Here is a 27,825-nt window from a genome sequence, read left to right as displayed (position 1 = left end):
TTTTTTCTTTTTAAAGATTTTATTTATTTGAGAGAGAGAGAGCACAAGCAGGGGGAGTGGCAGGCAGAGGGAGAGGGAGAAGCAGACTCCCCTGCTGAGCAGAGAGCCCAGTGCAGGGCTGGATCCCAGGACCCTGGGATCATGATCTGAGCCAAAGGCAGACGCTTAACCCCCTGCGCATCCCCTGTGATGAATCTCTAAATTCTTAATAAAGTGTAGAAATCTTGAGAAGAGAATAAATAACAGACTTATGACCTCTCTAAACTCTTGGTAACATCTTACAGTCAAAATAGCTGCATTTAGGTTTACATTTCACATGTTTTGAATCATCTAGGCTGTCCTCTTCCTATCTCTCTGTTTTTGTTAATGGCACTATGCCTAGGGCTTTTTAAAATGATAGCATGGCAGCCCCAAGAGGAATAAAAAAATTAAATCTTTCAAATGAAAGCTAAGGTGTGGATACAGAATACATAGGTATTGCATATTTCATGCTCTTTTCTTAACTATGACATCTAAGAACAACTGGGAACTGTTAAAGGAAATTTTCAACTTTTAATGTTTGTGGACTCTGCTCCTGGGCTCCCAGGGAAGCCACACTTTAACATTTACCAAGGTCAAAATGACTCAGCAACATCTCAAAGCAAGAGGCTCTATTTCTGCCCGAAGCACACATTGTACATCTGCTTCCTTAAAGAAAATAACCAAAAAGGAGCATTCTGAACATAGAGGATAAGAAAAGGTAAGAAACTTCCCTGGTTCCCTGAAGATTAAAGTCATACAACCCTGCATGTAATAGGAACTTAAGGTCTGCAACTTTCTGAAATGCCCTTTGTCTAATAATTTGTAACTTTTAATGTAAAAAATGTAACCAAATGTTCTTTTTCTGGAGCATTCTCTTCCTTGACAAGTTAGATTCCTTGACAAATGAGATTAGCCCTTAAGTCACACTGTTAAGTACAAAACAGTAGGATGAAACCATCGTTTATAAATTTCTTGGCTTTTTCTACTTAGTCTTTCCTTCTCCTTGGTTTTACCATTAGTGTATTTCAAAAGAAAAAGAAAACAAAACCTGAAACAATGCGACAGTGCAACAACAATGACTTCCTTCAGTGTGGCTTTTCCAGCCATAGTCTCCTGGGGATCTAGTCAGGACCTGCTCATGACTGGTTTTCTGAGAAGATTTGATACAATTTGAGGAAATTTCAGACTACCGTGGCCTTAAAAACTCTGCATCGGAAGAACAGTCCCTCCTAACAGAAGTAGTGATTCCGTTCCATTTTTGAAAGAGATAATTACCAAGATATTTAAATTCGCCACACTCTTGACCCTTCCAAGTGTTTGCTCTAGTTGTTTGCTGTTTTGTTTCTAAATGGCTGACGTAACATAACAACGTTTTGTGTATTTATTTATGCACATTCTGCCCTGTTCGAGAAGATTTAAGGTGGTTAGATAACTTTCAGCAAAATAAATCTTTTGTCTTTTCTTTAAGATAACATTTATTCATTTGTCAGAGAGAGAGAGCACAAGCAGGGAGAGCGGAAGGCAGAGGGAGAGGCAAGTTCCCCACCGAGCAAGGAGCCCAACACAGGACTCAGTCCCAGGACCCCAGATCACAATCCCAGCCGAAGGCAGACGCCAAACCAACGGAGTCACCCGGGCATCCTGCAAAATACATAAAACAGATGAACAACGAGGAGATTAGGTATCAAAAGTAGGACCGTGAGAACAGAGAGCATATACCACATGCATGTGGAAAGCTTTGTTGTGCTGGCAAGAGGTGGGCTGCTCACTGTTCTCTACCATCCATCAGGAGAGGGACAGAGACAGCTGTAGAACTCACTTGCCACTGTTTATCGCTACAGACAGAGGAACTACAAGAGGCAGGAAACGAACAAAACCTTAATGATTGAAATGTTGCTACCTTCCAGGAGGAGGTTGAAACAAAGGATTAAAAAGAGGCCCTGGGTTATTTCCATTTTTGAATTATTCATGCTAGCTCTGCCCTGCAGAAGCCATGGGAAACTGAAAGCAAGCTGCACCTCGACTAGCCTGGAGCAGTTAATGACAGCAGGCTCCACAGCAAACCCCAGACGTTTAAACTGAAAGGTAAACCAATTTTGCTCAACCTAGCTCTTCTAGAGTCCAGTTCAGGATCCTTTTCAGCCTGAATAAAGCCTAGCTTTGTATTTCCTGCATCAGGGTTCTGGAGGATCCACAATGAGGCTTTTTCCCCTCTCAAGGACCGAGCTGCATTGCCCTGTGGGGTCTTCCCCCAAGGGGCAATGTGACAGTCAGGACACAAAATCTCACCCTATTAACATTAATACATTAATGCCATATACTTGAAATACTCAAATGCCACTGGCTTGCTTCCAAGAATTACAATGTTTTCCAGAGTCCCTTTTCTACATCCTGTATTCCTAGCTGTTGTGGAGCTTAAAATGTGTTGTACCTCATGTTGGTGATGAGCTGTTGTCAAGACTGAGCTAAGCTGGAGCGATCTGAGCTGCCAGATATTAGGGTCATCCATTAGGACAGTAACCCAAAAGGAAAGTAACCACTGAGCCTTTGATCATTGCAGTAGCGTAAGTAAGAAACCAAATAGGAGAAAGCTCTGCCCTTCTTTTCCCCACCTACAATGTCCCATTTCCCCCTGTGGAATGCTGCTGGGTGGGAGTCCTGTGGATCAGGCTGATGAGGAGATTGCCTCATTGCCAGGGGAGCCCCAGACAAGAGGCTGCTGCTGCTGCAGATGATACATGGAAACCGGAAAAATCATCAAACAAACGGGGTAACGAGCTGTTGTGATTACAGGAAAAGCTTAGAATGTTGCTAAAATTATCTAGTTAATAAAAATGTATATAATGATGATTAATTTCCAAGAGAAAAAAGCAAGCTATATTTTTGAAAACAACGTTGCAATGAAGTGATTTAGTAATAGACTGACATCAAGATCATCCTAGATCATCACCTCTGCATCCCATTTGCAAAAACCAACACCCGCTGATATCGTTATCCCACTTTGTAGAAACATCTCAAGAAATGGGAAGTTGAGGAATTGCTAAGTATCATGTCAAAAAGCAGTTTGCCACAAAAGTGTGAATACTTGGAAGAACTGGGTGTTCTTCCTTCTGGCAAAAGCACAGAGGAGTGCAAGGTGCTACATCAGGCTTGCAGGGCACGTAGAGGTTACCCCATGCAGCCTTTCGCTTTGCGGGAGAGTTCCATTCAGGCCCAGAGAAAGCGACCTGCCCGGAGTGAAACAAGACGCCAGGGACAACGCACGGCCCCCAGCGGAGAGCTGTCCATCAGAGCAAAATCCCTGGGAAAACAGCTCAGGGTTTTAGAATTGCAGAATGTTGCACTTGGGAAGAACCAGCTTAATCTGGTTACAGACTGGGGAGGTAACCAGAGGAAACTCAGGATATAGAGCCCAAAAAATCCTTATTAAAAGCTACGAGGGCCACCAAACAGTTTCTTCATTGGCCTTTCCCACCATATCTCCTCTGCCTTTCTCTTCCGTGTTTACTCCTCTCTGGCCAACAAGTTTTTCAGTAGGAGCCATGAAACTTGCCCATTCAGGGCCTATGGCAAGTTTTGGTCCTTTATCCTGAAATACACTCTCCTCCTTTCTGGCTGATTCCAACTGTAGCTTCATTCTAAGTGTTACTCTTCCCAAGAAACCCTTCCCGACTGACCTGTTTAGGTGGGTCTCCCTAAAAAATCCTGCTTAAAAAAAATTTTTTTTTTTTAGATTTTTACTTATTTATTTATATGTTTATTTATTTAAAGCGCGAGCCAGGGGGCAGGGGGAGAGGAAGAGGGAGAGGGGGAGAGAGAATTTCAAGCAGATTCTATACTGAGCATGGAACCTCATGCAGGACTTGATCTCACAACCCTGAGATCATGACCTGAGCCAAAATCAAGAGTCGTATGCTTAACTGACTGAGCCACACAGGTGCCCCTAGAAATCCCCTTTAAAGCTAGTATTGAAATAAACAATTTAATATGTGTGGCAGTAGAGGTCAGTATATTCTTTGGGCTTACTTTGTATTAATCATTGTGTTATTTACTCAATTTTTATTGAAGGACATAGTAAGAAAAGTCAAAAGGTCCACAAAGGTTGGTATGAAATGTGGCATCCCTTATCCCTGGTCTCTGCCCCACCAATTGATTTCTGCTTCCAAAAAAACCCACTTTCAACTCTTTTAGTGTGTCTGTGTGTGTGTGTGTGTGTGTGTGTATTAGTAATAACTCCAGATTTCTTGATAACATACTTATCCTGCTTTTCTTGATTTTGAAAAGATAGCCATTGATTTCCTACTATGGAAAATGAGGTCTGATCTCTCTTACACCAGTCTCTTCTCAAACACTCCCCAGTGAATTTATAGCATCATTTCTGGTGAGGTAAACATGTGGTCTTTATGTTATTTTGATTCTGTATGTGTTATTTATAGTTCAGCCACGAGGTATAATGTTATCACATTTTCTTTCTTAGACACTATATATCCTTTTACATAATGTTTATGTTTCTTGCTGTTAGTGACTGTCTTGTTTTCTCTTTGGCTTAGTTTTTAATGTACCTATTGCTAACTTACCCCCAAATTCTCTTGCATATGTGTAATCCTCATTTCAGTATGTGTGAGCCCATCAGATATTAATTTCATCTTCTGGAGACAGTTGTCCTTCTGCTCTAGCCTAAAGCACTCATTTCCCAAGTGTGTCTGTTGCTGTTGCCTGGAGCTTTCCGGCGCTGAGATCCTGGAATATCCACTTGCTCTGCCTCACAATGGTATCTCCTGTTTTCAAGGCCCCTCTCTCAGAGGCTACAGATTGATCATTTTTGAAACATCAAGATGAAGTAATATCAGTGACAAGAGCCACAGAACCTCAAAGGACTAAAGGCCCTTTCTTCTTTTCATATCAGACATTTAATCACATTTTGTGTTTTTAAATTTGTAATTGGTTTCTGATGCCATTTCATGTAAAATAAATTCTCCCTTTTAACATCTATGAGTGACCATTTTCAGTTTTAATATATTACCTTTCAAGAAGGTAGCAAGGGCAACTGAAGAGGTGTTAAATATATATCACAGTAAAATCATGCAGAAAAAAGTGCTTTTTCGCTTTTGCAATTTTTGCCGCATACATAAAGGCTTGAGTAAATGGGTGACAGGTTTGTAATGTGCTCAGGGGGAAAAATATATTTTATGATTTCCAAGACCAAGAAGATGAAATCTACAATGTTCAAATATAGTTAAATGCTTGTAACTAACAATCCCCAAAAGAATCCTAACCAAGATTTTTTTTGCAAAATTGACAAGCTGATTCTAAAATGTATATGAAAATGTAGAAGACAATAACTATCAAAGGCAACCTTGGGTAAGAACAAAAAGAGTCCAATTACCAGAAACAAGACCTATTATAAAACTATAGTAATCAAAGCAGTGTGGTATCTGTGCCTGGATAGGAAAATAGACCAATGGAACAGAATATGGAGTTCAGAAACAAATACACACGTACATGGTCACCTGGTTTATGACAAGGTGATCCTAGAGTGAAGAAAGTTCTTTTCAATAAATAGTGCTCGTGTGGAGCACCTGGGTGGCTCAGTCCATTAGGCATGCAGCTCTTGATTTCAGCTCAGGTCATGATCTCAGTGTCATGAGATGGAGCCCCAGGTCAGGCTCCATGCTCAGTGTAAAGTCTGCTTGATATTCTCCCTCTCACTGCCCCTCCCCCCTTTCTTTTTAAAATAAATAAATAAATCTTTGAAAAAAATAGTTCTGGTGTAACTGAATTTCCACATGGAGGAAAAAAATGCATCTTAGGAAGCCTGGGTGGCTCAGTTGGTTAAGCATCTTCCTTCAGCTCAGGTCATGGTCCCAGGGTCCTGGGATCGAGCCCCACATCGGGTTCCCCGCTCCGTGGGGGGCCTGCTTCTCCCACTCCTTCTGCCTGCTGCTCTCCCTGTTTGTGCTCTTTCTCTGTCAAATAAATGAATAAATAAAATCTTTATATATATATATATATACATATATATACATATATATACACATATATATACATATATATACACACATATATATATAAAGATATATACACACACATATATATAAAGAATTTTATATATATATACATTTTTATTTTTATAAATATATATATAATATATGTATATTTTGTATATACATATATGTGTATATACATATATATACATATACTTTATATATATATACATATATACACACACATATATATAAACATATATATACACACATGTATATAAACATATATATACACACACACATATATATATTTATATATATATATAAAGAATTTTCAATGAAATTATTCTTACTAGACAAAACATGGAAACACCCCAAATGTCCATCAACAATACAACAAATAATGAGTTGTAGTGATCAGGTCTGGTTACACAATTTAAGGGCAATTTTAGAATGCAATATAAAAATGCAGGTGCTTGGCTAAGAAATGATTAAGAATTTCAAGATGTCAACAGCAGAGCATTAAAGCAAACAGGAGGCTATGTGGCACTGCTCACATGACATTCCCATGAAGCCTGTCCTGATATTGATACAATGGAATCCTACACAGCAATAAAAGACGAATGACCTATTACTACATATAACGAATGGATGACTTTTGCAGATCTATGATGAGCAAAAAACCCAAGCACAAAAGAAAAAGTACTATATGATTTCATTTATATGAAGATTAAGAACAGAGAAAATAATATATGATAATGGAATTTAGAATTGTGGCTACTCTGGGGGATATATTGAATGGGAAAGGGCATGAGAGAGATTTTTAGGGTGGTGGAAATATTCTATATCTTGATATAGATTGTAGATACACAGATATGAATGTGTATAAAAACATAAGAAACAATACTTGTCAGATGAAATATAAAAGCACTACATGGAATCAGCTGCCTCGACCCTCAGGTCCCTTTCACCCAGCACAGATCTGAATCTTTTGCTCTGACTTTTGTTTGGATGGGGATGTTACAGAGTCCTATTGAGTCACGTGATTCTACTAACTACAGAGGAAGCTTGAAAAATCACCCGTGTACCCAGGAAAATCAGGAGATTTGGTGAACACAGAGCATGGGCTCTGCCACAATTTTAAAATGCATCTTACCTCTCCTCTCTCTTGCTGGGAGTTTTAAGCTATTGTTCTTAAGTTATTTGCAGCAAAATCTATACTTACTTATTTTAGAAAGATAAATTTCGTATTATTGCCACAAAAAATATGACATTATGTGAAGTTCCTGTGAGAAACCTCTGCTCAAAATTCTTTCCAGCATACTATTCAATGCTATTTCTAAAGTGCAGAGAGGGATCTGCCCATTGGCCCTTCCCCAAACGGAGAAACAGAATTATAACTGGACACTATCGCTGACAATTTCAAAGAATAAATTATAAGAAAAAAGGACAAGAACACTCCCTCACTTTAAAATAGAAGCAAGGATGCAGCAAAATTTGTTGGGTGTGTTCTCTGAAAAGGAAGGTCCAAATCTTCTCAGACATATGAAAGAGAAAACTCACAAATGTTTTGTGAAGACAAAGTGATAATATATTTTTAGAGGAAGTAAAATTACACACACTCTTTGACTAGTCTCTAGGCCTCTTGAGATCGTGACTCGTGAGATCTGCTTTGTTACTTCTCTTTAAAGAAGCCAAATTAGATCCAGCCTATGGAAAGACCTTTCTCCTGATTCTGTCAAGAACCGATTATAGGTTTGCCCCAGAGAGGTGCATTGGGATAAACTGCCAAGGGTTAGGAGCAGATCAATCCTTGAGCTTGAGGGTCTTTAGAAGTTTAGGTTGATTCTGTCTAGCAGTGGGTTACAGGTACAAGATGATAGCTTTATCGTTTTTGTTTGGATGAGTTCAGTGCAAATTTAGCCTTGGTGTGTTCTTAACCATCTCTGTATTCATGCCCCCTCATCCTGTATCACCATGAATATGTCTTTTCTCAATAAAACCTAACCACTAATTATTGAATACCTTCTATGTGGTTGCTGCTTACATTACCTTACTTAATCCTCGAATGAACTATGTAAAGCAGGTTTCATCAACCCCATTTTAGGGCTGAAGAAACTGAGTCATCGAGTGATTGGAGCTATTGTTTGCCGGCCACTGCTTAATATGCATAACCACTTCTCTGAACACCTTTTTTCATTTTCTGACTCTCCCCTGAGGATCCTATTTTCCTCTGTAGCCATCTCTCACTTCCCATATATTCAAGAGTCTGGAGTAGGATTGCCAGAAAAAATGCAGGACACCCAATTAGATTGTAATTTCAGAAAAACAATGAATATTTTTTGTATAAGTATGTCCATGCAATGCTTACAGTAATATTTAGTAATACTAAATATTATTTGCAGTAATATTTAGTAATACTAAAATGTTACCTGAAATTCAACTTTAACTAGGCTTCCTTTATTTTTATTTGTGGACTCTGACAACCCTAGTTGAGCTATGGTCTTTCTTATGTATTGTTGTCCCCTCCACACCATTTCTCCTTCCTTAGACCTTCTGGTAACTTTGAAACACATGTCTACATATCTTCAGACTCTGCTTTCTACTACCTTTTACAGTAGTAGAAGTTGTCTGTCATGCTCAGGGTTATTGTAAATTTATTGATTTAGCACCTGGTTCACTTTCTTTCTCTGAATAATTATTTCCATTATTATCTTTTTCAGGATTCCATTACCCACATAGATGACAATTCAATACCTTTGCTTCCGATTTCCTTTACCTTCTAATTTCAAACATTTTGTGGAAGGTTTTGTAGTATTAAATAGGGCTAGGGAGGCCTCATTGAAGAGATGACTTTAAGCAAACACCCTGAAAGAAGTGAGGGACCCAGCTCTATTGACACCTGGACAAAAGTGGTCCAGGAAGAGTAAATAGAAGTGCAAAGGTCCTGAGGTAGAAGCCTCCCAGGGTTGTTTCAGAAAGTTTCTTGAGAATAAGGACTATATCTTATAGTTCTTGGTGTTGTTGATTGTGCTCAATATTATCTTGCCCATAGGAATAACTCAGTAAATATGATGACTCAGAGAGCACAATAAATTCTTGTTTAATAAAAGAATGGAAGGGGGTACTCTGATAGGTCATAAAACATATTTTGAAATCAATGCCTGTCCCGTAAGAACTTGAGGTCCAATGACAGCCTTCTGAGCAATATGTAAAATAAGACCATAACTTAAATAAGGAATTAATTTTATGTACAACTAGAAAAGTGCATTTGAGAGGTGCATTTTGAGGGGCACAATTCAAGTTTTATAAAGGCCTGATGTGCAGAATATTTTCCCAAGGGTTTCACATTATTCTTATTTTAATCAGAAGGGTGTTACAACATTATGGCTTAGGATAGCATACTAACCTCGTATCGTCTCTCCTACAGGCAACATTTCTGTAGTTTTTCATGACCTTTTGATTCTCTTGCTTTCAACCCAGTGACTCTTGAAGAATGGAAGTAAGGAAAGATAGTGAAGATTAGATTTTATTTTTAGCAATGTTTTTTCAGTTTTTAAACAATTTCTCAGAATGCTTTAATTTTATTTCTTTATGACAAAAAGGGGAACTATTTATTTTCCTTATTTCAAAAATAAATTACATCGGTTAAGAAAAATGTAGGAAAATACGAGCATACAGACAAGTGAGAAAGAAAAGTTGAAAATCAGGGTTTGTCTTTGAATCCCTTGCAGCAAAACAGCTGCTGGAGGAAGCAGTCGTCGTCTTTTTTTTATTTTTTTATTTTTTTTATTTTAATGTTTTTTTATTATATTAGTCACCATACAGTACATCCCTGGTTTCTGATGTAAAGTCCGATGATTCATTAGTTGTGTATAACACCCAGTGCACCATGCAATACGAGCCCTCCTTACTACCCATCACCAGCCTATCCCATTCCCCCACCCCCGCCCCTCTGAAGCAATTTATTTTAAAAAGCTTTATTGAGAACCTGCCCAGTGAGAAATGCTCAAGTCGTATATATTCTAGTGCCAAAAACAGAGCTCAACACCGGAGATATTTTACAGGTTTCTGCAGAACGAATGAGTGAATGAATGAATGAAGGAAATTAATCAAGGAACTTGTCTTCTTTGAGGTACCTGCATTTGAAGCCCGGAGTATCAGAGCCAAATTTCCAATTTTGTTTAGTAATCTCTGGACTGTCATAGACGGTAAGAACAACAAAAATGATTACATAAACAATGAACATCAATGAGTAAGGGGGGGGGGTGCACCAACATTGCGGCGAATATTGTCCCCATCCAGCTTCCGTAGTCTTTAGACCGAAAGTCGCTTACGTGACCCGGCCGGTAGTGACGTCACGAGATTTGGAATTCGCGGGAGAACTCGTCTCAGCGTCCGGACGGAGAGAGCGCCCGCGCGCGGGACTTTCAAGCGTCTGACCCCGGGAATTCGAGCTGGCATGAGCCTCTGGGTGGACAAATACCGGCCCTGCTCCTTGGGACGGCTGGACTATCACAAGGAGCAGGCGGCCCAGCTGCGCAACCTGGTGAGTCGACGGGACAGGGCGGGGAGAGTGGGGAGAGGTGTAGGCCCCCAGCTCCGGAGTTTCGCGCCCCTAGGGAGTGGCGCATCGCCAACCCTCTTCGGAAGGTGGTGAGTGCTGTGGTGAAAAATGAAGCAGGGAAGGGGGAAAGAGTGTGCGGGGGCGGGGGTAGTGTTGGTAAACATGTGAGGCCTCCCAGACAACTGTCCTCTGAGCTCAGACCCTAAGTGAGAAAGCCTTCAGTAGAGAAATATGAGGGAAGAGTAGAACAGGTAAAGAGAACAGCAAGTGCAGGTTTCTTGAGGCAGGAGTGTGCCCGGCCTGTTCTGGGAACCTCAAGAACGCCCTGTAGCTGGATAATAGTGGGCCTGGGGAAGAGTGGTAGAAAATGGGGTGGGGGTGTGCGGCGGGACGGGGAGGTGCAGATTCAGTAAATCCTTATAGGGTGAGGTAGGGAGCCATTGGAAGGCTTTGAGTAGTAGAGAAGTGACATCATCTGACTTTATTTTTTAACAGGTTTACTTAAAATTTCTTGGTGTCATTGCCCTTACTTACAAAAAGGAAGGTATTTACTAATTTTGGAGGTCATTTCTAATTCTAAAATAGGTTGTATTAGGTCGTCCCTGATTTTAATTTCTTATGGAAGATTTATTTTTTTCTTCAACCTGATGTGTATTTTCGTGTTGTAGTTGGTAAAAGTGTAATGGCAATGTTTTCTGAAAAGCAAACTGAATCTTTCAGGAAATGTAGAGGGAAGAAGGGTCTTGAGAAAAATCTAGTGTCTGTGGAAGCTATTTATCCAGTCCTTTTAAGAATCTAATAGCACCATACGCTAATGAAAGTGTTTTGCTCAGCTCTCAGTTTCTTCAATACCCATCTCCTTTCAGAGTTACAGGTACTATCTGCTAAGTTTTTTTTTTTTTTTTTTTAATGAGAAAAAAAAAAAAAAACTCCAGCATTATATGAAAATCATTAGAAGAATTGATAATGTTGTGAGATTGAGGGCTTTTTTCTTTTTTAATGGTATTCCAGCTATACTAATTTAAAATAAATCTATTACAGCTATCTACTTCATGTTTAGACAAATTGTGTTTTCTCAGAATACCTTTCACTTTGATTTCCTTAGCCATAGGATACATTTTATATTCTATGGCCATCTTTTTGTTGTACAAAATTTGGGGTAAATATTTTGGACAAAATTTGTGTGTAATAGATTTGCTTTTTAAGAAATATTCACCCATTTTACTGTTGAATCAACTGTTTAATGAAACTATGAAATCTTTAAAGCATACCCTTTCTTTTGGCTAGATTGAGTTTATAGAGCAGAGGCAACAAGTATTTGTGAAGCACCTGCTATTTTCCATGCACTGTTTGGGGTGAATAGTTCCTTTTCTTGAAACTTTTTTTTTCAGTGCCAGAGATCAGTTTACAAAGTATTAAAATTTATTGCAATCATCACTTCTATTAAGGTACTTATTTCATTTTTTTCTGTAATGCTTATGTAGAAGCTTTTGCTCCACAAGATTTTATACTGTTGAAGTCATGGTTTGTGTTTTCATCATTTTTATACCCTTCACAGCACTCATTTCCAAACCTGACTGATATCAAAGTCACCTGGGAAGCTTTTTAAATGCACACAGTCTTGTAGTCTTTTGCGGTACTGTCAGTGCCCTACTCCTCCTATTGCTCTTAACTTGCAAGCACACACAGACTGACTTCCAGCTTCCTGGATCTGCGCTTCCTGAAGACTTTCTTTTGCTGACATCCCTAAGCAGACTTGAAATACCTGAGAATTAATGCCCTCCCTTAATCCCAACCACTTTCCCAAGCAAGCTTCATCAAAGGACTGATGAGAAATAGTATATCATACTCCAGCTTCCCCAACTCTTGGATGGGTTAACACTGTGGTGTTTTTTTCACACTGACTTCAAGAGTATCTCCAGCAGAATTAAACCCCAGATGCCCAGAGTGCTATTTAAGCAGATAATACACTCATTGGCTGCCTTTCTGACCTTGCTTTGCTTCCCTATTCCCCTACAAAATTTTCCTTTACCTCAAATAAACCAGATACACTCAATTCTTATCAGAGGGACTATAGAAAGCCCAAACTAAGACAGGCATCAGTCTCAGAGTTATTGAATCATAATCTCATGGGTGGAGTCCAGTCTTTTATTTTAAGAAGTTCTCTAAGAGATTTTAACAGACTTAGTTTGGAAGTTTATGTTTTCTAGGACATGGTGTTGTATCCTGCATGTACTATGCTGGTATATAATTATATAAAATTAATGCCAGAGGAATAATCAACATTTCAGTTAATTTTAAAAAGTCTTTGTATATATACACTCATACATATATATATTTTTAAATATCTCCACCTCAGAGGTGGAGACACAAACTATTTGATACCTAAAAAGTAGTTTAATTCTACCTAGAGTAGTTGTTTGACCAGGGAAAATGCCTCCTTTTTTTCCAGGTGCAGTGTGGTGATTTTCCTCACCTCTTAGTGTATGGACCATCAGGTGCCGGAAAAAAGACAAGAATTATGTGTATTCTACGTGAACTTTATGGTGTTGGAGTGGAAAAATTAAGAATTGAACATCAGACCATCACAGTAAGCATTTTACTTTGAGGCCTCTGAATATTTATAGCAAGGATTTTCAGTCCTCATCATACAGATTCTTGTGGCCCCAGCCATTGTTGCCCAATGTGTGTTTAAGAATTTCAAAGATAACCCAGGTACACAGGATTGAGAGCTGATGTATAGACCTAACTATGAAAGCCAGATCAGAGTCAGTTAAGTTAGAGAGAAAAAGTAACAGGAAATTTTGGGTAAAATGTAGGTGGTGGAATTCTTTTTAGATTATCTAGTGAATCAGTACCTCAGCTGGAACTGGAACTCAGGTCTCTAGAATTCATTGTTCTGAGAGCAGTAGTGGGTTTGGAAAGGGAATGATTTTGAGAAAAATTTTGAATATGGAATCAGGCAACTTGGTGGAGATTGGGCAGCTGACTGATAAGAAAAGGAGGCATGAAGCTCTGGGATGTTCAGAGAATTCCTGCGATCCTGCCCTTGGCTGAGCTTTCCAGTCTTATACCATGCAGTGCATTTTCATATTCTCCTTATAGACTGTGTCTAAGATTTAGCTGAAATACCTCCTCTCATTGTGCCCCCCCAATCCCTTTAGAATTAATTTTTCCTTCTACCATCCCTATAGTTTATAGTTTTTTGAGTACTTACTTTGTTTGGTAAGAGTAGTGGTAGAGTACTTACTTGATTATAGTTTTTCATGCTTTTTTTTTTTTTTTTTTGACAAGATTGGGTTTGAAGTTATGTAGGGAACATGTCCTATTCATTTTTATATCCTTTGTAGGCTCTGGTGTAGCATCTTGTACATATTAGGCACTGAAAAAATGTATGTTGAGTGACTGGATGGTAAGTAGTACTATTAATAGAATCTTTAGGAAGACAAATGGATTTTAGGCTAATGTTGATGAGCTTATATTTAGACACATTGAGTTTGAGGTGCCGGTGGCACACCCTGGTCGGAATTCTTAAAAAGTATGCAGGGACAAATTTAACAAGTGTGAAATTTGTGGGAAGAAAACTAGTATTTTATAAAAGGACAAAAAACAAGAGCTGATCAAATGCAAAGATGCAGCAAGTTCTCAGAGGCTTAATACTTTAAAATATTTGTTCTACACAAGTTACAGGATAAATTTCAATGAAATTACAATTAAAATCCAACGTTTTTTTAGTTGTTTGAAATCATCTTAAAGTACATATGGAAGAATACATTTCTGAGACTAGCTAAAGTAATCATGAAAAAGATTTGTGAAGTGGGACTTGTGTTAAGAGGTATTAAATCGTATTGTAAGGCTACTGTAATCAAAACAATATTATATTGGCTTGGGAATAGGGAATTCAATCAGTGGAACTTATTAAAGAGCCCCAAAATCTGATGGTAGCTATTTCAAATCAGTATTAAAAGCACGAGTCAGCAAGATGTGCCAGCATACCTAGTTATCTACCCTGAAGAAAATAAAGTTGAATACCTATGATTCATAATTTATAAAGGTGAATTCCATGTGAATTAAAGCCTTAACTGTTAAAATGAAATACTGAATTTCTGGGGCGCCTGGGTAGCGCAATCGTTAAGCGTCTGCCTTTGGCTCAGGGCGTGATCCTGGCATGCTGGGATCGAGCCCCACATCAGGCTCCTCCGCTGGGAGCCTGCTTCTTCCTCTCCCACTCCCCCTGCTTGTGTTCCCTCTCTCACTGGCTGTCTCTCTGTCAAATAAATAAATAAAATCTTAAAAAAAAAATACTGAATTTCTTAGATTAAATGAACAGCCTGTGGTCAGGAATACCTTTTTTTTTTAATACCTTTTAATAAAAACATGGAAGTGACAGGAAAAAAAATATGTGCTTGTATATATGTGAAATTACAAGTTTGTATGACAGAAGATAGCGTATGTAAAATCAGAAAAATAAGAGATTGTCAAAAAATATTTGAAAGGAATGTGTTAGATAAAAGATTTTACAAATTGAAAATGGAAAAACAAATAACCTGGTAGAAAACTGAATGAAAGAGTCTCAAGAGAGAAATATAAGCGACCAATAAACATATGTAAAGATGTTTGACATTTGTGATAGTTGAAGAGAAGCAGTGAGTCAGTTATAAAATCGGCAGAAATTGAGGACATTATATAAAACCTGCAGAAGGGGAATGTTGGGGAAGAGTATTTGTTGCCAGTTGAAAACTGAATTGTTAGGTTTTTGTGGTTTTGTTTTTTGTTTTTTTGAAAACAGGCTGGTTATACTTGTACACACACACACACACACACACATAAAACTTCAAAAAAACAAATCCTGTTCATCCAGCAAATCCTTTATTGGGAATCTGTTACATAGAAATGAAGTCAGTGCGTTAGACATATGTAGAAGGATGTTAATTGTGGGATTGTTTGATATGTCAAAAAGCAAGAAACAAAATGCCCATCGGTATGACTGACTTCGGGACATCCAAGTTATAGGTCGATATGCAACTACCCTATATCAATATCGGAGGGTAATTGCCTAGATGTATTGTTAACTAGGAAAAGTAAAACAGAAATAGATAGGATTGCCTCTTTTTCTATGACTTTTTTACAGGAAACACTGACACTCTATAGAGATATATAAAATATATAAAAATACATTTATATATAAATATACATATGTGTGTTATGGTAAAGTCTGTGAGTGGACATATGCAGACTGTTTACAGTGATGTTCTTCTCATAATGGAATGGTTTGTAGATTTCTAGAGGTAGAGGGAAAAAGTAATCATAATAAAAACAGGGTGTGTGATATGCCCCAGTTTATGTAGAAACACGTTTATTTGCACATAAAGAATGGGATTAATGAAGTTAAAATATTGGTGGTTATCTAAAATTTTTTTATAAAGTATAAATTGTTTATTTTTAAAAAACAAATACAGAAAAAGAGGAGAAATGGCCACTAAATAAACATTAAAATCATCTATTTTCTTTGTCCACAGACTCCATCTAAAAAGAAAATTGAAATTAGCACCATTGCAAGTAATTATCACCTTGAAGTTAATCCCAGGTAAGGCTACTATATAGAAATTAAGACTTTTTTTTTTTTTTTTTTAAAGAGTAGAACCCATTCTTGAAATAGAATCATGTATGGAAGCACAATATATACACAAATAAAAGTAAAGCTGCTCAGTGTGAAATAGGGAACCTAGAACCTTTCCACTTCTCCTTTTCTTTTTGATCTCTGAGTCAAATAATTTTAATAATTAAATTTTCTTGCTCTAGAGAGTTTAGTGTTTTATACAGAGTACATTTCATAATCATTAAATTTAAATCATTAAATTATTAATTGTTATATTGACTAATTCAGAACTGATGAGCAAAGTAAAGTGTGTCTAAAAAGTTTGTAATGTCTGGAGTGAATATTTCAGAATGTGAATTTGGGTTATCAGATCTTTTTTTTTTGCCACTCCTTTGTTTCAATTTCTTGATTAGAGTGTGTTATAATAGTCCAACAACCAATGTCTATATTATTTATCATGACTAAATAAGATGAGCATCCTGTGGGGAGGCACATTGAAAACTCATGCAGTACTGCTTAATAGTGTAGAAGCGATTGTATTGGGAACAAAGTTGGGTAAAGCTTCAGGGTTGTCTGGGGCCTGATAATGTTCTTTAAGGAGTACAGAATCAAGGACATCTTCAGGCAAAGGCAACCTTTTTGGGCAGTGGAACAGAGATGAGGATGAACATCCATTTCAAGACTGAGTGGATCAGGAAGAATATAGTTATAAGCTAATGTGTATTCAGTAGCAGGCACTGTGTGAGAAGCTTTACATGGATTATATTTAGTCCTCAAAACAACCCTAACAGATAGGTGTTATTATTTTCCCCAGGTATGTCCAAAAAATTAAGAGAACTAAGATTGGTGGGAAAGGGTCTTATCAGAAAATTAGAAGTGTTAATTCGGTAGACAGAAGGGAAATGTTTTGGATTCTTGACTAGTAAATGATCATAAAAGAGATACTCAAGGTGTATTGATCTAATAGTGAATTGAGAAAGATTTGATGGCCGTTCGGGAAAATAAACTAAAGCGATTGCTTTGCCCTGTTTCTCATTGTGAGTTCCTCTGTAGCAAGAATAGTCAGTTAGAGATTGAGCTGATTTGTTTTTCAGGTGTTTGAAATTGACAGCCTAAATTAACTAGGTGACTTATGTTGGTTTGTGAGTTGCATGACTTAAGTGCCAAAGCAATAATGTTAGTATAAATGATAGATAATGCTTATAATAAGTCAACAGCCCACAGGGTTCTATGTTAAATTCCATTTGCTTATCCCATCATCTTGCTAAGACCCTGAATGAGCTCCATGCTAGTGTTGGGAACAGACTTGTCTAGGCTTGTTCTCTCTCAGACCTTTATTATTTGGGGGATGGAGATTAAATTTCTGTTTCAGACTTATTTTTACATTTTGAGTAACTACAGATAATTAAGAAACTTAAGGATTAGTTATTGCTCTTTTTAAGTTACAGTAAATTTAATATGAGAACATGTCTACTGTTTTCAGGGATACTTACCAAATTGTAATTGAATATTAGAATATTGTATTTTAATGACCCCTAAAATATTTCACTTTGAAAATTTTGTGACTGTAATTAGGTGTGAATAATTTTGATTAAAATTTTAATAAGATCTTCATAAGAATAAGGGCATAATATTTTCTAAATACTTACATCTATATTTGCCATTATTTTTGTTTTGTGTAGTGATGCTGGAAATAGTGACCGGGTAGTAATTCAGGAGATGTTGAAAACAGTGGCACAATCACAGCAACTTGAAACAAACTCTCAAAGAGATTTTAAAGGTATGTTTAAGGCAGACCCTGAAATTGTACGCAGTGAGTAAGAGAAAATGTAGTAGGAAACATGAATTCCATCTATTTAGCAAATACGTATTAACCTCCTGTTCTGTGCCAAACATGCTCCCTTATTTTTGGATATAAAAGTGAATAAGAGAGGCATGATCTTTGTGCTCATGACAGTGTATAGGCTAATGGAGTTGAATTTTGGTGGAAAGAGAACTATTTGTGTCACCTATTTGTTATTTTAGAACTAGATGAATAATGAAAAAACAAAGAAATAACATGATTTAAAAATAACTGTTCTAGGACCAAAGTTATATGTTCATTATCAAATTTTTAGAAGAAAATAATCTATAATTTTGCTGTCCAGAGACAATTACTGTTAACATTTTTGTCATTACCTTCCAGTATTTTTTATTATGCATATATATGTGTACATTCTCATAGAAGATCTTGTGATGATGAATATGCCAGCATTTAATGCTTTTGATATATTTTGTCAAATTCTTCATCTGAAAGGTAGACTTATCCTACCACCAGGAGTATTTGGAAGTACCATTCTCTGATATTTATCACCACTGCGGTTAATTTTTTTAATCTTTGTCAGTTTGAGTGGAGAAAATAGTTTGTGTTTGTTTTTTCTTTAGTTAGTGTGATAATTTTTTCTTTTGTTCATTGCTTATTTTACTGTTTTATGAATTGCCTGTGCATATTTCAGCCTATTTCTTATCTTTCCTCCTTAGTTCACTGTATTTCAGAATAAGTTTACGTATATCTAATTTTTTTATTTCTTTATTTATTTGAGAGAGAAAAGCGAGAGTGTGGGGTGGGACAGAGGGAGAGAATCTCCAAGCAGACTCCCTGATGAGTTTGGAGCCTCAGTATGGAGCCTGTTCTCAGGGCTTAGTCCTATGACCCTGAGATCATGACCTGAACCGAAATCAAGAGTTGGCTGCTTAGCTGACTGGGCCACCCAGGTGCCCCTTATCTTTATTTTTTGCTACTATAAATGGAGTACTATCTTACATTTTCTAACTGTTGTGTACATATGTGACAGCTATTGATGTTTGTATCTTAACTTTATGTCTTACTATGTTATTACATGCTTCTGTTGTTTGTAATAGCCTTTTGATTCTTTTGACTTTTTGGATATATATATATATATATATATATATATATATATATATATATATTTATATCATCTGTGAATAGAGATAATTTTTCCTCTTCTTTCCAGTTTGTATGGCTTTAAATACTTTCTTTAACCTAATTATGTTTGCCAACACCTCCAATACAGTGTTTAATAGTGCTAAAGGTAGTGGACGTCCTTGTCATGACTCTGGAAGGAGAGCCTTAGAGTTTCCCCATTTAGTTATTTAGTTCTTGGATTTTGGCCTGAGGTGTATCTATTTGATCATAATAAGAAAGTAAGCATCAGTTCATATTTTGAGTGTTTTAAGATTTTTCTTAGCTCTATTGGTATCTTAGGTTATATTGGGTCTTCTAGTGAAACTGCTTTGTATTTCTAGAGTAAAGCTCACTTGGTCATGATGTGTTAAATTTTTAAATATGATGCTGTTTTCTGCCTACGAAGAAGTTATTTTTATATCAGTTGGTTTACAGTACTTTGTTAAGTGCTATCTTTGTTAGATTTGGAGATCAGTCTCTTTATTTCTATTTTCCCTGTTCTGTTCCATTTGGATTTCTATCTCCAGAATTTCTCCTCATTGTGAAGGATTGTCTTGGGAGGGAGTTTCATTTTGTTATTTTTAGTTTACTGCTCTTTCAAACCTTTTGCATCCAGGTTCCTTTGCTCTAACCCAGAAATGGAACCCTGTAGGTACTGTTCTCAGATTGACCCATTATACTTTACAGTGTGCTCTTGTGGGCGATTTGGGGTTCTGTAGTAAAGGCTGTAAAAACCTCGTACATCCCCGCCACTTCTTCCACACATAGTTTCTTGTTCTCACTTGCTCATATTTGGGGTTTTTAGATAAAACCTGTCACTTTGTTTTGATATAAATGTTATCGATGAGTCTTTGGTTTTGGAATCTCTGTTTTTATGGGGGAGATTCAGATCTACACTGCTACCACTACCATTTTCTAGAAATAACTTAATATGATGAAAAATACAGGGGCGCCTGGGTGTCTCAGTTGCTTGAGCGTCTGCCTTCGGCTCAGGTCATGATCCCAGGGTCCTGGGATGGATTGAGCCCTTCGTGGGGCTCCCTGCTCAGTGGGGAGTCTCCGTCTCCCTCTGCCCCTCCCCCTCCTTGTGTGTGCGCGCTCTCTCCCTCTCTCTGTCTCAAATAAATAAAATCTTTTTTAAAAAGGAAAAGAAAAATACAATAGTTGGATTCAGTTCTTACCTACATATTATTCCTAAAACACCTTAAAGCTGATCCTTTGTTATGGCCGGGTGAAATCTTACTGTGTACTTTACCAGATGTCTTTATTTCTTATTGACTATGTCTCTTTCATCAGTGTTTTCCAAAGATTATTTCTAGGAATGATAAGATTGAAGTTGTTCCACAGGAAGGTGCTCCCGCGATAAAGTATTTTGGGGAAATACAGCACAGTATTTCCCTGTCTTGGTGATTTTTAGTTCATATAAATATAATAAAACCTCTAGTAAGTTCTACAAAAAAGTAACCTCTTTAACTTCATTTAGCCTAATGTTTCTTAGGTTTGTTTGATTGGAATTTTTAAAAATAAAAATAAAATTATTCTCACCATACCTGTGACTTTTATATGTCCTTGCCAAAGGAAAGAGTAGTATATCAAACTTATTATTTAAGATTTCTCTCTAAATAATAAGGAGGAAGAGAAAGAGATATTCAAGTTAAAGTTGGTTTTGTTTCTCCTTGACTAGTGGTATTATTGACAGAGGTTGACAAACTCACCAAAGATGCTCAACATGCCTTGCGTAGAACCATGGAAAAGTATATGTCCACTTGCAGATTGATCTTGTGTTGCAATTCTACATCTAAAGTGATACCACCTATTCGTAGTAGGTGCCTGGCAGTTCGTGTGCCTGCTCCCAGCATCGAAGATGTAAGTCAAGTGAAACTTTTCAGAAATTATTTCAGATTCTGTGAGTACTGTGTGTACATCCTTGTCATGTTTGTTTTGTAAAAACATGGTGAAGTGTATTAGTAATTCAGGAACATCTATGACCTGGATGCTAACTGTTAGTGGATAAATAAACCAATATATAGAGTAGTAAATGCCAGATAACATTATATAGAAAGTGTGATGGTAAGTTCTGTTAATAATAATATTGTGTATATGCTATCAGTATTTAGGAAGTTCTCTTTAAGTCATTTTTTACCTTAAACAAGTAGGTATCATGAATTTTACTAAACTAGGCAAGGGTTAGTTATTTTAGTGTCTTCTACCTCAAGCTGATTTATTTGGCTTTGGAAAAGACTTGAGGTTGGAGGATCTAGATTTCGCAAGGAGATTAATGTGAGAATATCTAGTTCCTAGTTAGGGGACCAAAATTAGTCTGAAACAACATAGTACATGTTTTTTTTCCTTTATCATTTTTAATACTTATAAATAAAAATGCGAATTTCTCAAAATAAGCAGCTTTCCTACTATTAATAGATTTTGGGTGATTTTATGTAAAGTAGGTATAGTAGGTGACTGTGACCTTGTGTTGGTTGCAAAGTATTAAATTACCTTTTTAAATGTTTCACTTATAAACATTTTTATATGGTTAAAAATAGTTTGATATAGTAAAAACTTAATAAAGTTAAAAAGGCAGGGCTACCAGGTTACACCACTCTTATGGGCACCGTTGGCATCTTAGTGCATACAAATAATACCCCTGAGTCATGCAGAATTCAGCCTGTGCAGCTCTACTTGGCAGCCCTGTGAGTGGTGTCCTTGTAAAAGACCTGAGGCCCTGTGTGTCCTTCTCACAGTCCCCCAGGGTAGCTGGCAGGCTAGGAATTTAAGCCAGATCTTTGGTTGCAGAGCCAGTTGCTGCCCCTTCCTGACAGCTAGATTAGACACCTGGTTTTCTGCTTAGAGGAACATGTGAGATAGGGTAGGAAATGACAAAAATAAAATAACAAGGTTCTATAAAGATGTTATCAACAGAATTGCATCCATGTGCTGTTTGACAGATTGCCCAATTTTGTTAATAATGTTTTGTTTGTAGATTTGTCATGTGTTGTCTACTGTGTGCAAGAAGGAAGGTCTGAATCTTCCTTCACAGCTGGCTCAGAGACTTGCAGAGAAGTCCTGCAGGAATCTCCGAAAAGCCCTACTTATGTGTGAAGCCTGCAGAGTACAACAGTGAGTGAAAGGGGCAGTTACTGCAGGAAACATTTTGGGACACAAGCACCCTTCCATTTAATTTATTGTGTACTCTTTTTATCATGTAGATATCCTTTTACTTCAGATCAAGAAATCCCTGAAACAGATTGGGAGGTGTATCTCAGGGAGACCGCCAATGCTATTGTCAGTCAGCAGACTCCACAAAGGTAAATAGTATCAAAGATGACCATAAAAGTTTCAACATGAAAATAGCACAGATGATCTGAGTTTTGGATTAGCTGTTTTATACTACCAATATGCCATTTAGAATTACAATAAATCTTGTATCTGAATACTAAACTTTCAAAGAAAAGATATGATTTAATTTTAGAAATGTAGTGGTTCAGAATAGCTGTTATGTAGTATCGTGGCTTTTATTAAGCTATTGACAGGTAAATATGGAATTTATACGTAAATTAAAACAAATCTTGGAAGTTTTAGTTTTCTTTTCAGACTCTCAGATGACTTAGTATGTAACATAATGTGCCTAGTTATCTAATATTGAAAAAAATAATACTTTGTAATTGAAGCATCATATCCTAGAAAGACACCAGCTTATGAATCAGACTTTTACTGATTTTTAGCTAAAATTCTTCAGGTAACTTCATCTTAGAGTTTGAACATTTTCGTTTATGTAATGAAGATACTGTTGCTGTTACCCTGCTAGGAATATTTGGGCCTTGGTTGTGAAGAGTAAGATTGTGTGATAATGGTTTGAGAACTAGAAAACTGCTTATGTATGATGATAAGCTCTGTTAAGAACAATACTATGTATACACCACCAGTATTTAGGAAGTATTTTGTGTCGTATTTGCTGAACAGTTGTTTACATTTATTTCTGTGGGTCTCTTATTCAGTAGTGGACCATACTGGAAATACTTCAACCACTAATTGTTTGGTTTAAGATAGCTTTGATTGAGAAGGGCAATCTGCTCTTCTCCAAATCAAGAGTGACTGTCTTAAGGCCCACTACCTTTGGGAAGCCTGGAGATTTTTAAGGCTCATTGATGTGCAGTCTCTTACTCTTACTTACTGCCTGTTAGAACTGAGAAACCATCTTTGGAGTTAAGAGAAGATAGTTGATCGCTTTAGGAAATAGACTGGACTGAGTTCAACCACTGAAGTTTAAGCTTCTTGGTTCATATGAAAATAATCGTGAGAAAAATACACCATGTTCCTCCTTTTGGATGATATATCTGATGAATTCTAGTTTTTATGAAGATGCTTCAAAAGGATTATAACATAAACTCCTTGGCTCCTATGTAGATTAGTGGAGGTGGATAATCACACATAATGGGTACTTAGTATTTCATGAGGGTTTGCTTTGAATTCCTATAATTCAATTATTTTAATTGAAGAATTTAATAGTTTTTAAGAAGTGCCAAACGTTATAAGTAATCTCTTCAGAAAAGAAACCTTACTTTAGGAAAAAGTGTGCATTCCGTTTTGTAAAATGTTGATAAGCTGTGAAGTAATCTCAGCTTTAAAGAGAGAAAATTCAAACAGCCTGTTTTAGGAGCCTTTTACTTTTGTAAAATATTTCCACATTGAAGATGACTTTCTTGATTTTTGATTTTAAAGAAGAAAATTTGGTGGTAGTAGTAGAACTTTCCTAATTTTAAGAGAGTTCAGTATAAGATGTTGTAATATTTGACAATTGCTAGTTGTATTTTTAAGACTTTGCTGCTACCTCTTCTTCCAATTTTCCACACAAGTTTGGGAGACTCAAATTTGTTTAAGAAGAGGTGCTGTTATTTCCTATGGAAACTAACAGTTGTGGGAATTAATTCCATTGTGTTACATAAAAAGAAATTTCAATTCCAGAAAGCTTCCAAGTTGACTGGAAATACTGGGAGAGCTGGTGTCATTCTGATTGTTGGCTCACACATTACCAAATGACTGTTTATTGTTTTTGACCCCTTAGTCTTGATTCTTGTCTGATTTGTTTTAGGAGTCATAATTTTCTAGTTTGGATAACAGCTAATATTTAGCGAGCAATTAGTATGTTGGTTCTTACACTGTGGTATCTCATTTAAGTTGTAGAACAGTCCTAGGAAGAAAAGTTTTATATCATCTTTATTTTGTAGGTAAGAGAACTGCTGTTTTGGGAGATTGTTGCTTATTCACAGATATTCGGTTAAGAATCAGAGAGTTCTATAATACCATGTTTTTCTGACAGAAGAATTTGCACTCTTTATCACTTGCAATCCCCAAGAAATAATGACACAAACATAGAAAATGTAGAATATGTTAATTTTAAAGAAGCTAAGTCATATTAGAAATGAACTCAGACTAAGCCGAGATGGATGTAACATGCATGAGGTGAACACAGCGTAGTTATGGCACACTTGTAGGGGGAAATATATCCTTATTTAACTCTTCAGAAATAAACTATATGCATAATTGTTAAAATAATTTCATACCATCTGTCATTTGTGTCTGTTTCTTACTTTTTAATAATCAGGGTTTTTGTTTTGTTTTTGTTTTTTTAAAATGAGATCTACTACCATGGCCAAGAAGGATCAAGGGCTTTGGAGTCAGACTTGAATTAAAATTCTGCCTTAACTACATGAGTTTTAATGGATGCTTAACCTCTCTGAACTCTTAATTAAAGGAGTGGTGTTGTGAGGTCTCAATAGCATACTGTAGTGAGCCTCTTATAGAGGAAGGGGTTAAATAAATGCTTTGACAGACATTGGAAGGGTATGGATTTGAAAGGAAGGCAGATCTATTCTTAAATCATGGTTTTGCTGTAGTCAGCTTTGTGAGGTTACTTAAACTATCTGAGCCTTAGTCTTTTCATCTAAAAAAATGGAGATAATACACCCACTCAGAGCTAGTGTGAGGACTAAGTTAAATTATTTGTTACAGTGTCTTGCACATAGCAGGGGCTCAAAAGATGCTAGTTTCTTTTTTCACTTTATTTACTTTTATTGTGGTACAGCTTCCTACTCTTAGAGTCCCTGGACAAGGATCTGAACTTCCACTTTTAAGAAGTCTTTGACGAATCACTTCTCTGACTGATCTGAAATATGGAACATCTGTGATATTATTTTAGTAAAGATTCAGAACAGTATTTTCTGTTTAGGTACTAAGTATATGTAAAGAGATAAAGATAATTGTTTTATGTGTATTTAAATTTTACTTGTCACTTTTTTCTTCCTGTTTTAAAATGTCATATGTATATTTCCCTCCTTTATACTTTTCATTTCTGAAACTATTATAAGAAGAGCCTAGAATTAAGAGCTCAGAGGTTGGAATGTTCATATTAATTTCGGCTGCCTGATTCTGTGCTTAACCTATGACCTCTTGCACTGCCCTTTCTGTGACAGGACAGCTTTGTTTCCCTACCACACTGCTTTTTTACTTAGCAGTTGAGATAGTAACATATATCATATATCATGCTTATATTCTCTTTTCTTACTTGTATAATTAGTGATTGTTTAATCTTTTCATGACCATTTTCTAGATGTCTGAATATAAATGTCTGACTAAAAGTTCTGAACATTTTTGGGAAAATGAACTGAAATTAGGAAAAGCTTAAATGTCTCTCTTAAGTATGATAAGCCATTTAAGAAACTGTCTGTATTGGATTGTTTAACTCATAAAGTAAGACAGCACAGTAGGTACTTGAAAAAATTATGTCTTATTTTCAGTATAAAATATTAATTATCTTGTTTTTTGTAGGCTCCTTGAAGTTCGTGGAAGACTTTATGAGCTTCTAACTCATTGTATTCCTCCTGAAATAATAATGAAGGTAATCTGATTTCAGATCTTGAACCCTTTATAACCATAAAATTTGGACTTTGGGTATGTGATCACAGGGCTTTTGCAGTACTGAGACACACTGTCATTTCTTTCTATCCAGCTTTCTATTCAACAGATATTTATTGAGCCTCTCCGTGTGTCAGACACCATTAGGGGAGTGTTAAAGACTGGGGAGGGCCTGCTTTCAGACCATTTATATTTTAGTGGGTGAAATGGGAAACAAGCAAAAGGCTTTCAGAATGTTGTAAGTTTTAAAAGGAAGTAACAAGGTGAAATGATAGTAATGGAAGTTGGGCTGTGGAAGGTCAGCGACAGCTTCTATGAGGAAGGTATGTTTAAACTGAGATTCGGAGGATTAAAAAAAGAGAACCGTGTCAATAGATGGGAACAAGTACAGGTGTACCCTTGAACCTTGTGGGGATATTAAGGCCCTGACCCCCTGCATAGTTGAAATCCGCACAGCACTTTCAACTACCCCCAAATTTAACTGCTAACAGTCTACTTTTGACCAAGGGCCTTACTGATAACATAAATAGTTGATTAACACATTATGTGTATATATCATATTCTGTATTGTTACAATAAAGTAAGCTAGAGAAAAGAAAACTTATTAAGGAAATCATAAGGAAAATGCATTTATAGTACTGTACTTATTGAAAAAAATCCGCTTGTAAGTGGACCCTCACAGTTCAAATCCATGTTGTTTAAGAGTCAGCTGTATTTCCGACAGTGATGTTTAGTGCACATGGAGAATGACATTAAAGAAGTTGGTAGAGTCTGTTCTATGTAGGGTATTGTGAGGCACAGCTTTAGGTTTGGTCTTTTAGCTACCTAGCCAGCTGTGTTGATTGACTTGGATGTTAGAGAATGCAGGGTTTTTGTTTGTATTTATTAAAATTACCTGGCAACACTTACATGAAACAATTCAAATTATACTAAATTTAAAAGAAAAAAGTGAAGGTCCACCCTTCCATTTCCACAAAAGTATGCACTTTAAACAGACCTCTATTCTAGTGACATAGAAATAAGCCCATATATATGGCCGTGTGTGTGTAGTTTCACAAAACTTCACTGTGTTCTGCACTGTGTTTTTTTATTCAACAGTGTAGCATGGATGATGTTTCATGACAGTATGGATTTATTTTATCCTAGTGAATGAATGGAATTTCATTGTAGGACTATAGTGTAGGTTTTTGAATATGACCCTGTTGGTGGAATTTCAGGTTGTCTACAGATTATTAATATAACTAATAATGCTGCAGTAAGCATCTTTGTACTTAATATCTTATCCCTCAATTTGGCATTTGGAATATGATTTATAACTACCACATTTTTACATTATAGAAAGGGTATACAATTTTTTGTTTTCGGATGAAGACTGGCATTCCATATAAAAGAATTAAAGATTTTGGAAAGCTTGTTCACCTTTTTTTTTTTAATTTTATTTTTAATGATTACTTTTTAATTATTAGTTGTCTTTTTTCAGGGCCTTCTCTCAGAACTTTTACATAATTGTGATGGACAACTGAAAGGGGAAGTGGCCCAGATGGCCGCTTACTATGAACATCGTCTACAGCTGGGTAGCAAAGCCATTTATCACTTGGAAGCATTCGTGGCCAAATTTATGGCACTTTATAAGAAGTTCATGGAGGATGGATTGGAAGGCATGATGTTTTGACATCTTGACGTCTATCCTTAATTCTTCCTAATATTTCTCAGTATCAGCATTTACATTCAGTTTATATTGGAAGAGCTGCAGGTAAAATAAACTAACTTTACTTAA

General features: G+C 36.6%; 1 protein-coding gene and 1 long non-coding RNA gene across 2 annotated transcripts; one reads left to right on the top strand and one right to left on the bottom strand.

Moving 5' to 3' along the window:
• On the bottom strand, positions 1–10,336 carry LOC113251253 (uncharacterized). Its single transcript, XR_003314367.4, has 3 exons — positions 10,145–10,336; positions 9,415–9,493; positions 1–1,662 (listed from the first exon to the last, which is right to left on the bottom strand). It is a non-coding gene; the product is annotated as an uncharacterized LOC113251253 (long non-coding RNA).
• On the top strand, positions 658–27,825 carry RFC3 (replication factor C subunit 3). Its single transcript, XM_026493124.4, has 11 exons — positions 658–739; positions 10,073–10,216; positions 10,311–10,554; positions 13,025–13,162; positions 16,092–16,159; positions 17,854–17,951; positions 20,821–21,002; positions 22,117–22,253; positions 22,343–22,441; positions 25,962–26,031; positions 27,529–27,825. Exons 3-11 carry the CDS (start codon positions 10,468–10,470, stop codon positions 27,718–27,720), a joined length of 1,071 nt encoding a protein of 356 aa, XP_026348909.1. The 5' UTR covers positions 658–739; positions 10,073–10,216; positions 10,311–10,467; the 3' UTR covers positions 27,721–27,825.

Source organism: Ursus arctos, unplaced genomic scaffold (assembly GCF_023065955.2).
Source record: "Ursus arctos isolate Adak ecotype North America unplaced genomic scaffold, UrsArc2.0 scaffold_10, whole genome shotgun sequence".
Classification (NCBI taxonomy): domain Eukaryota; kingdom Metazoa; phylum Chordata; class Mammalia; order Carnivora; family Ursidae; genus Ursus; species Ursus arctos.
Note: the sequence above shows the minus strand (reverse complement) of the source record. Positions and strands in the feature narration are given on the sequence as shown.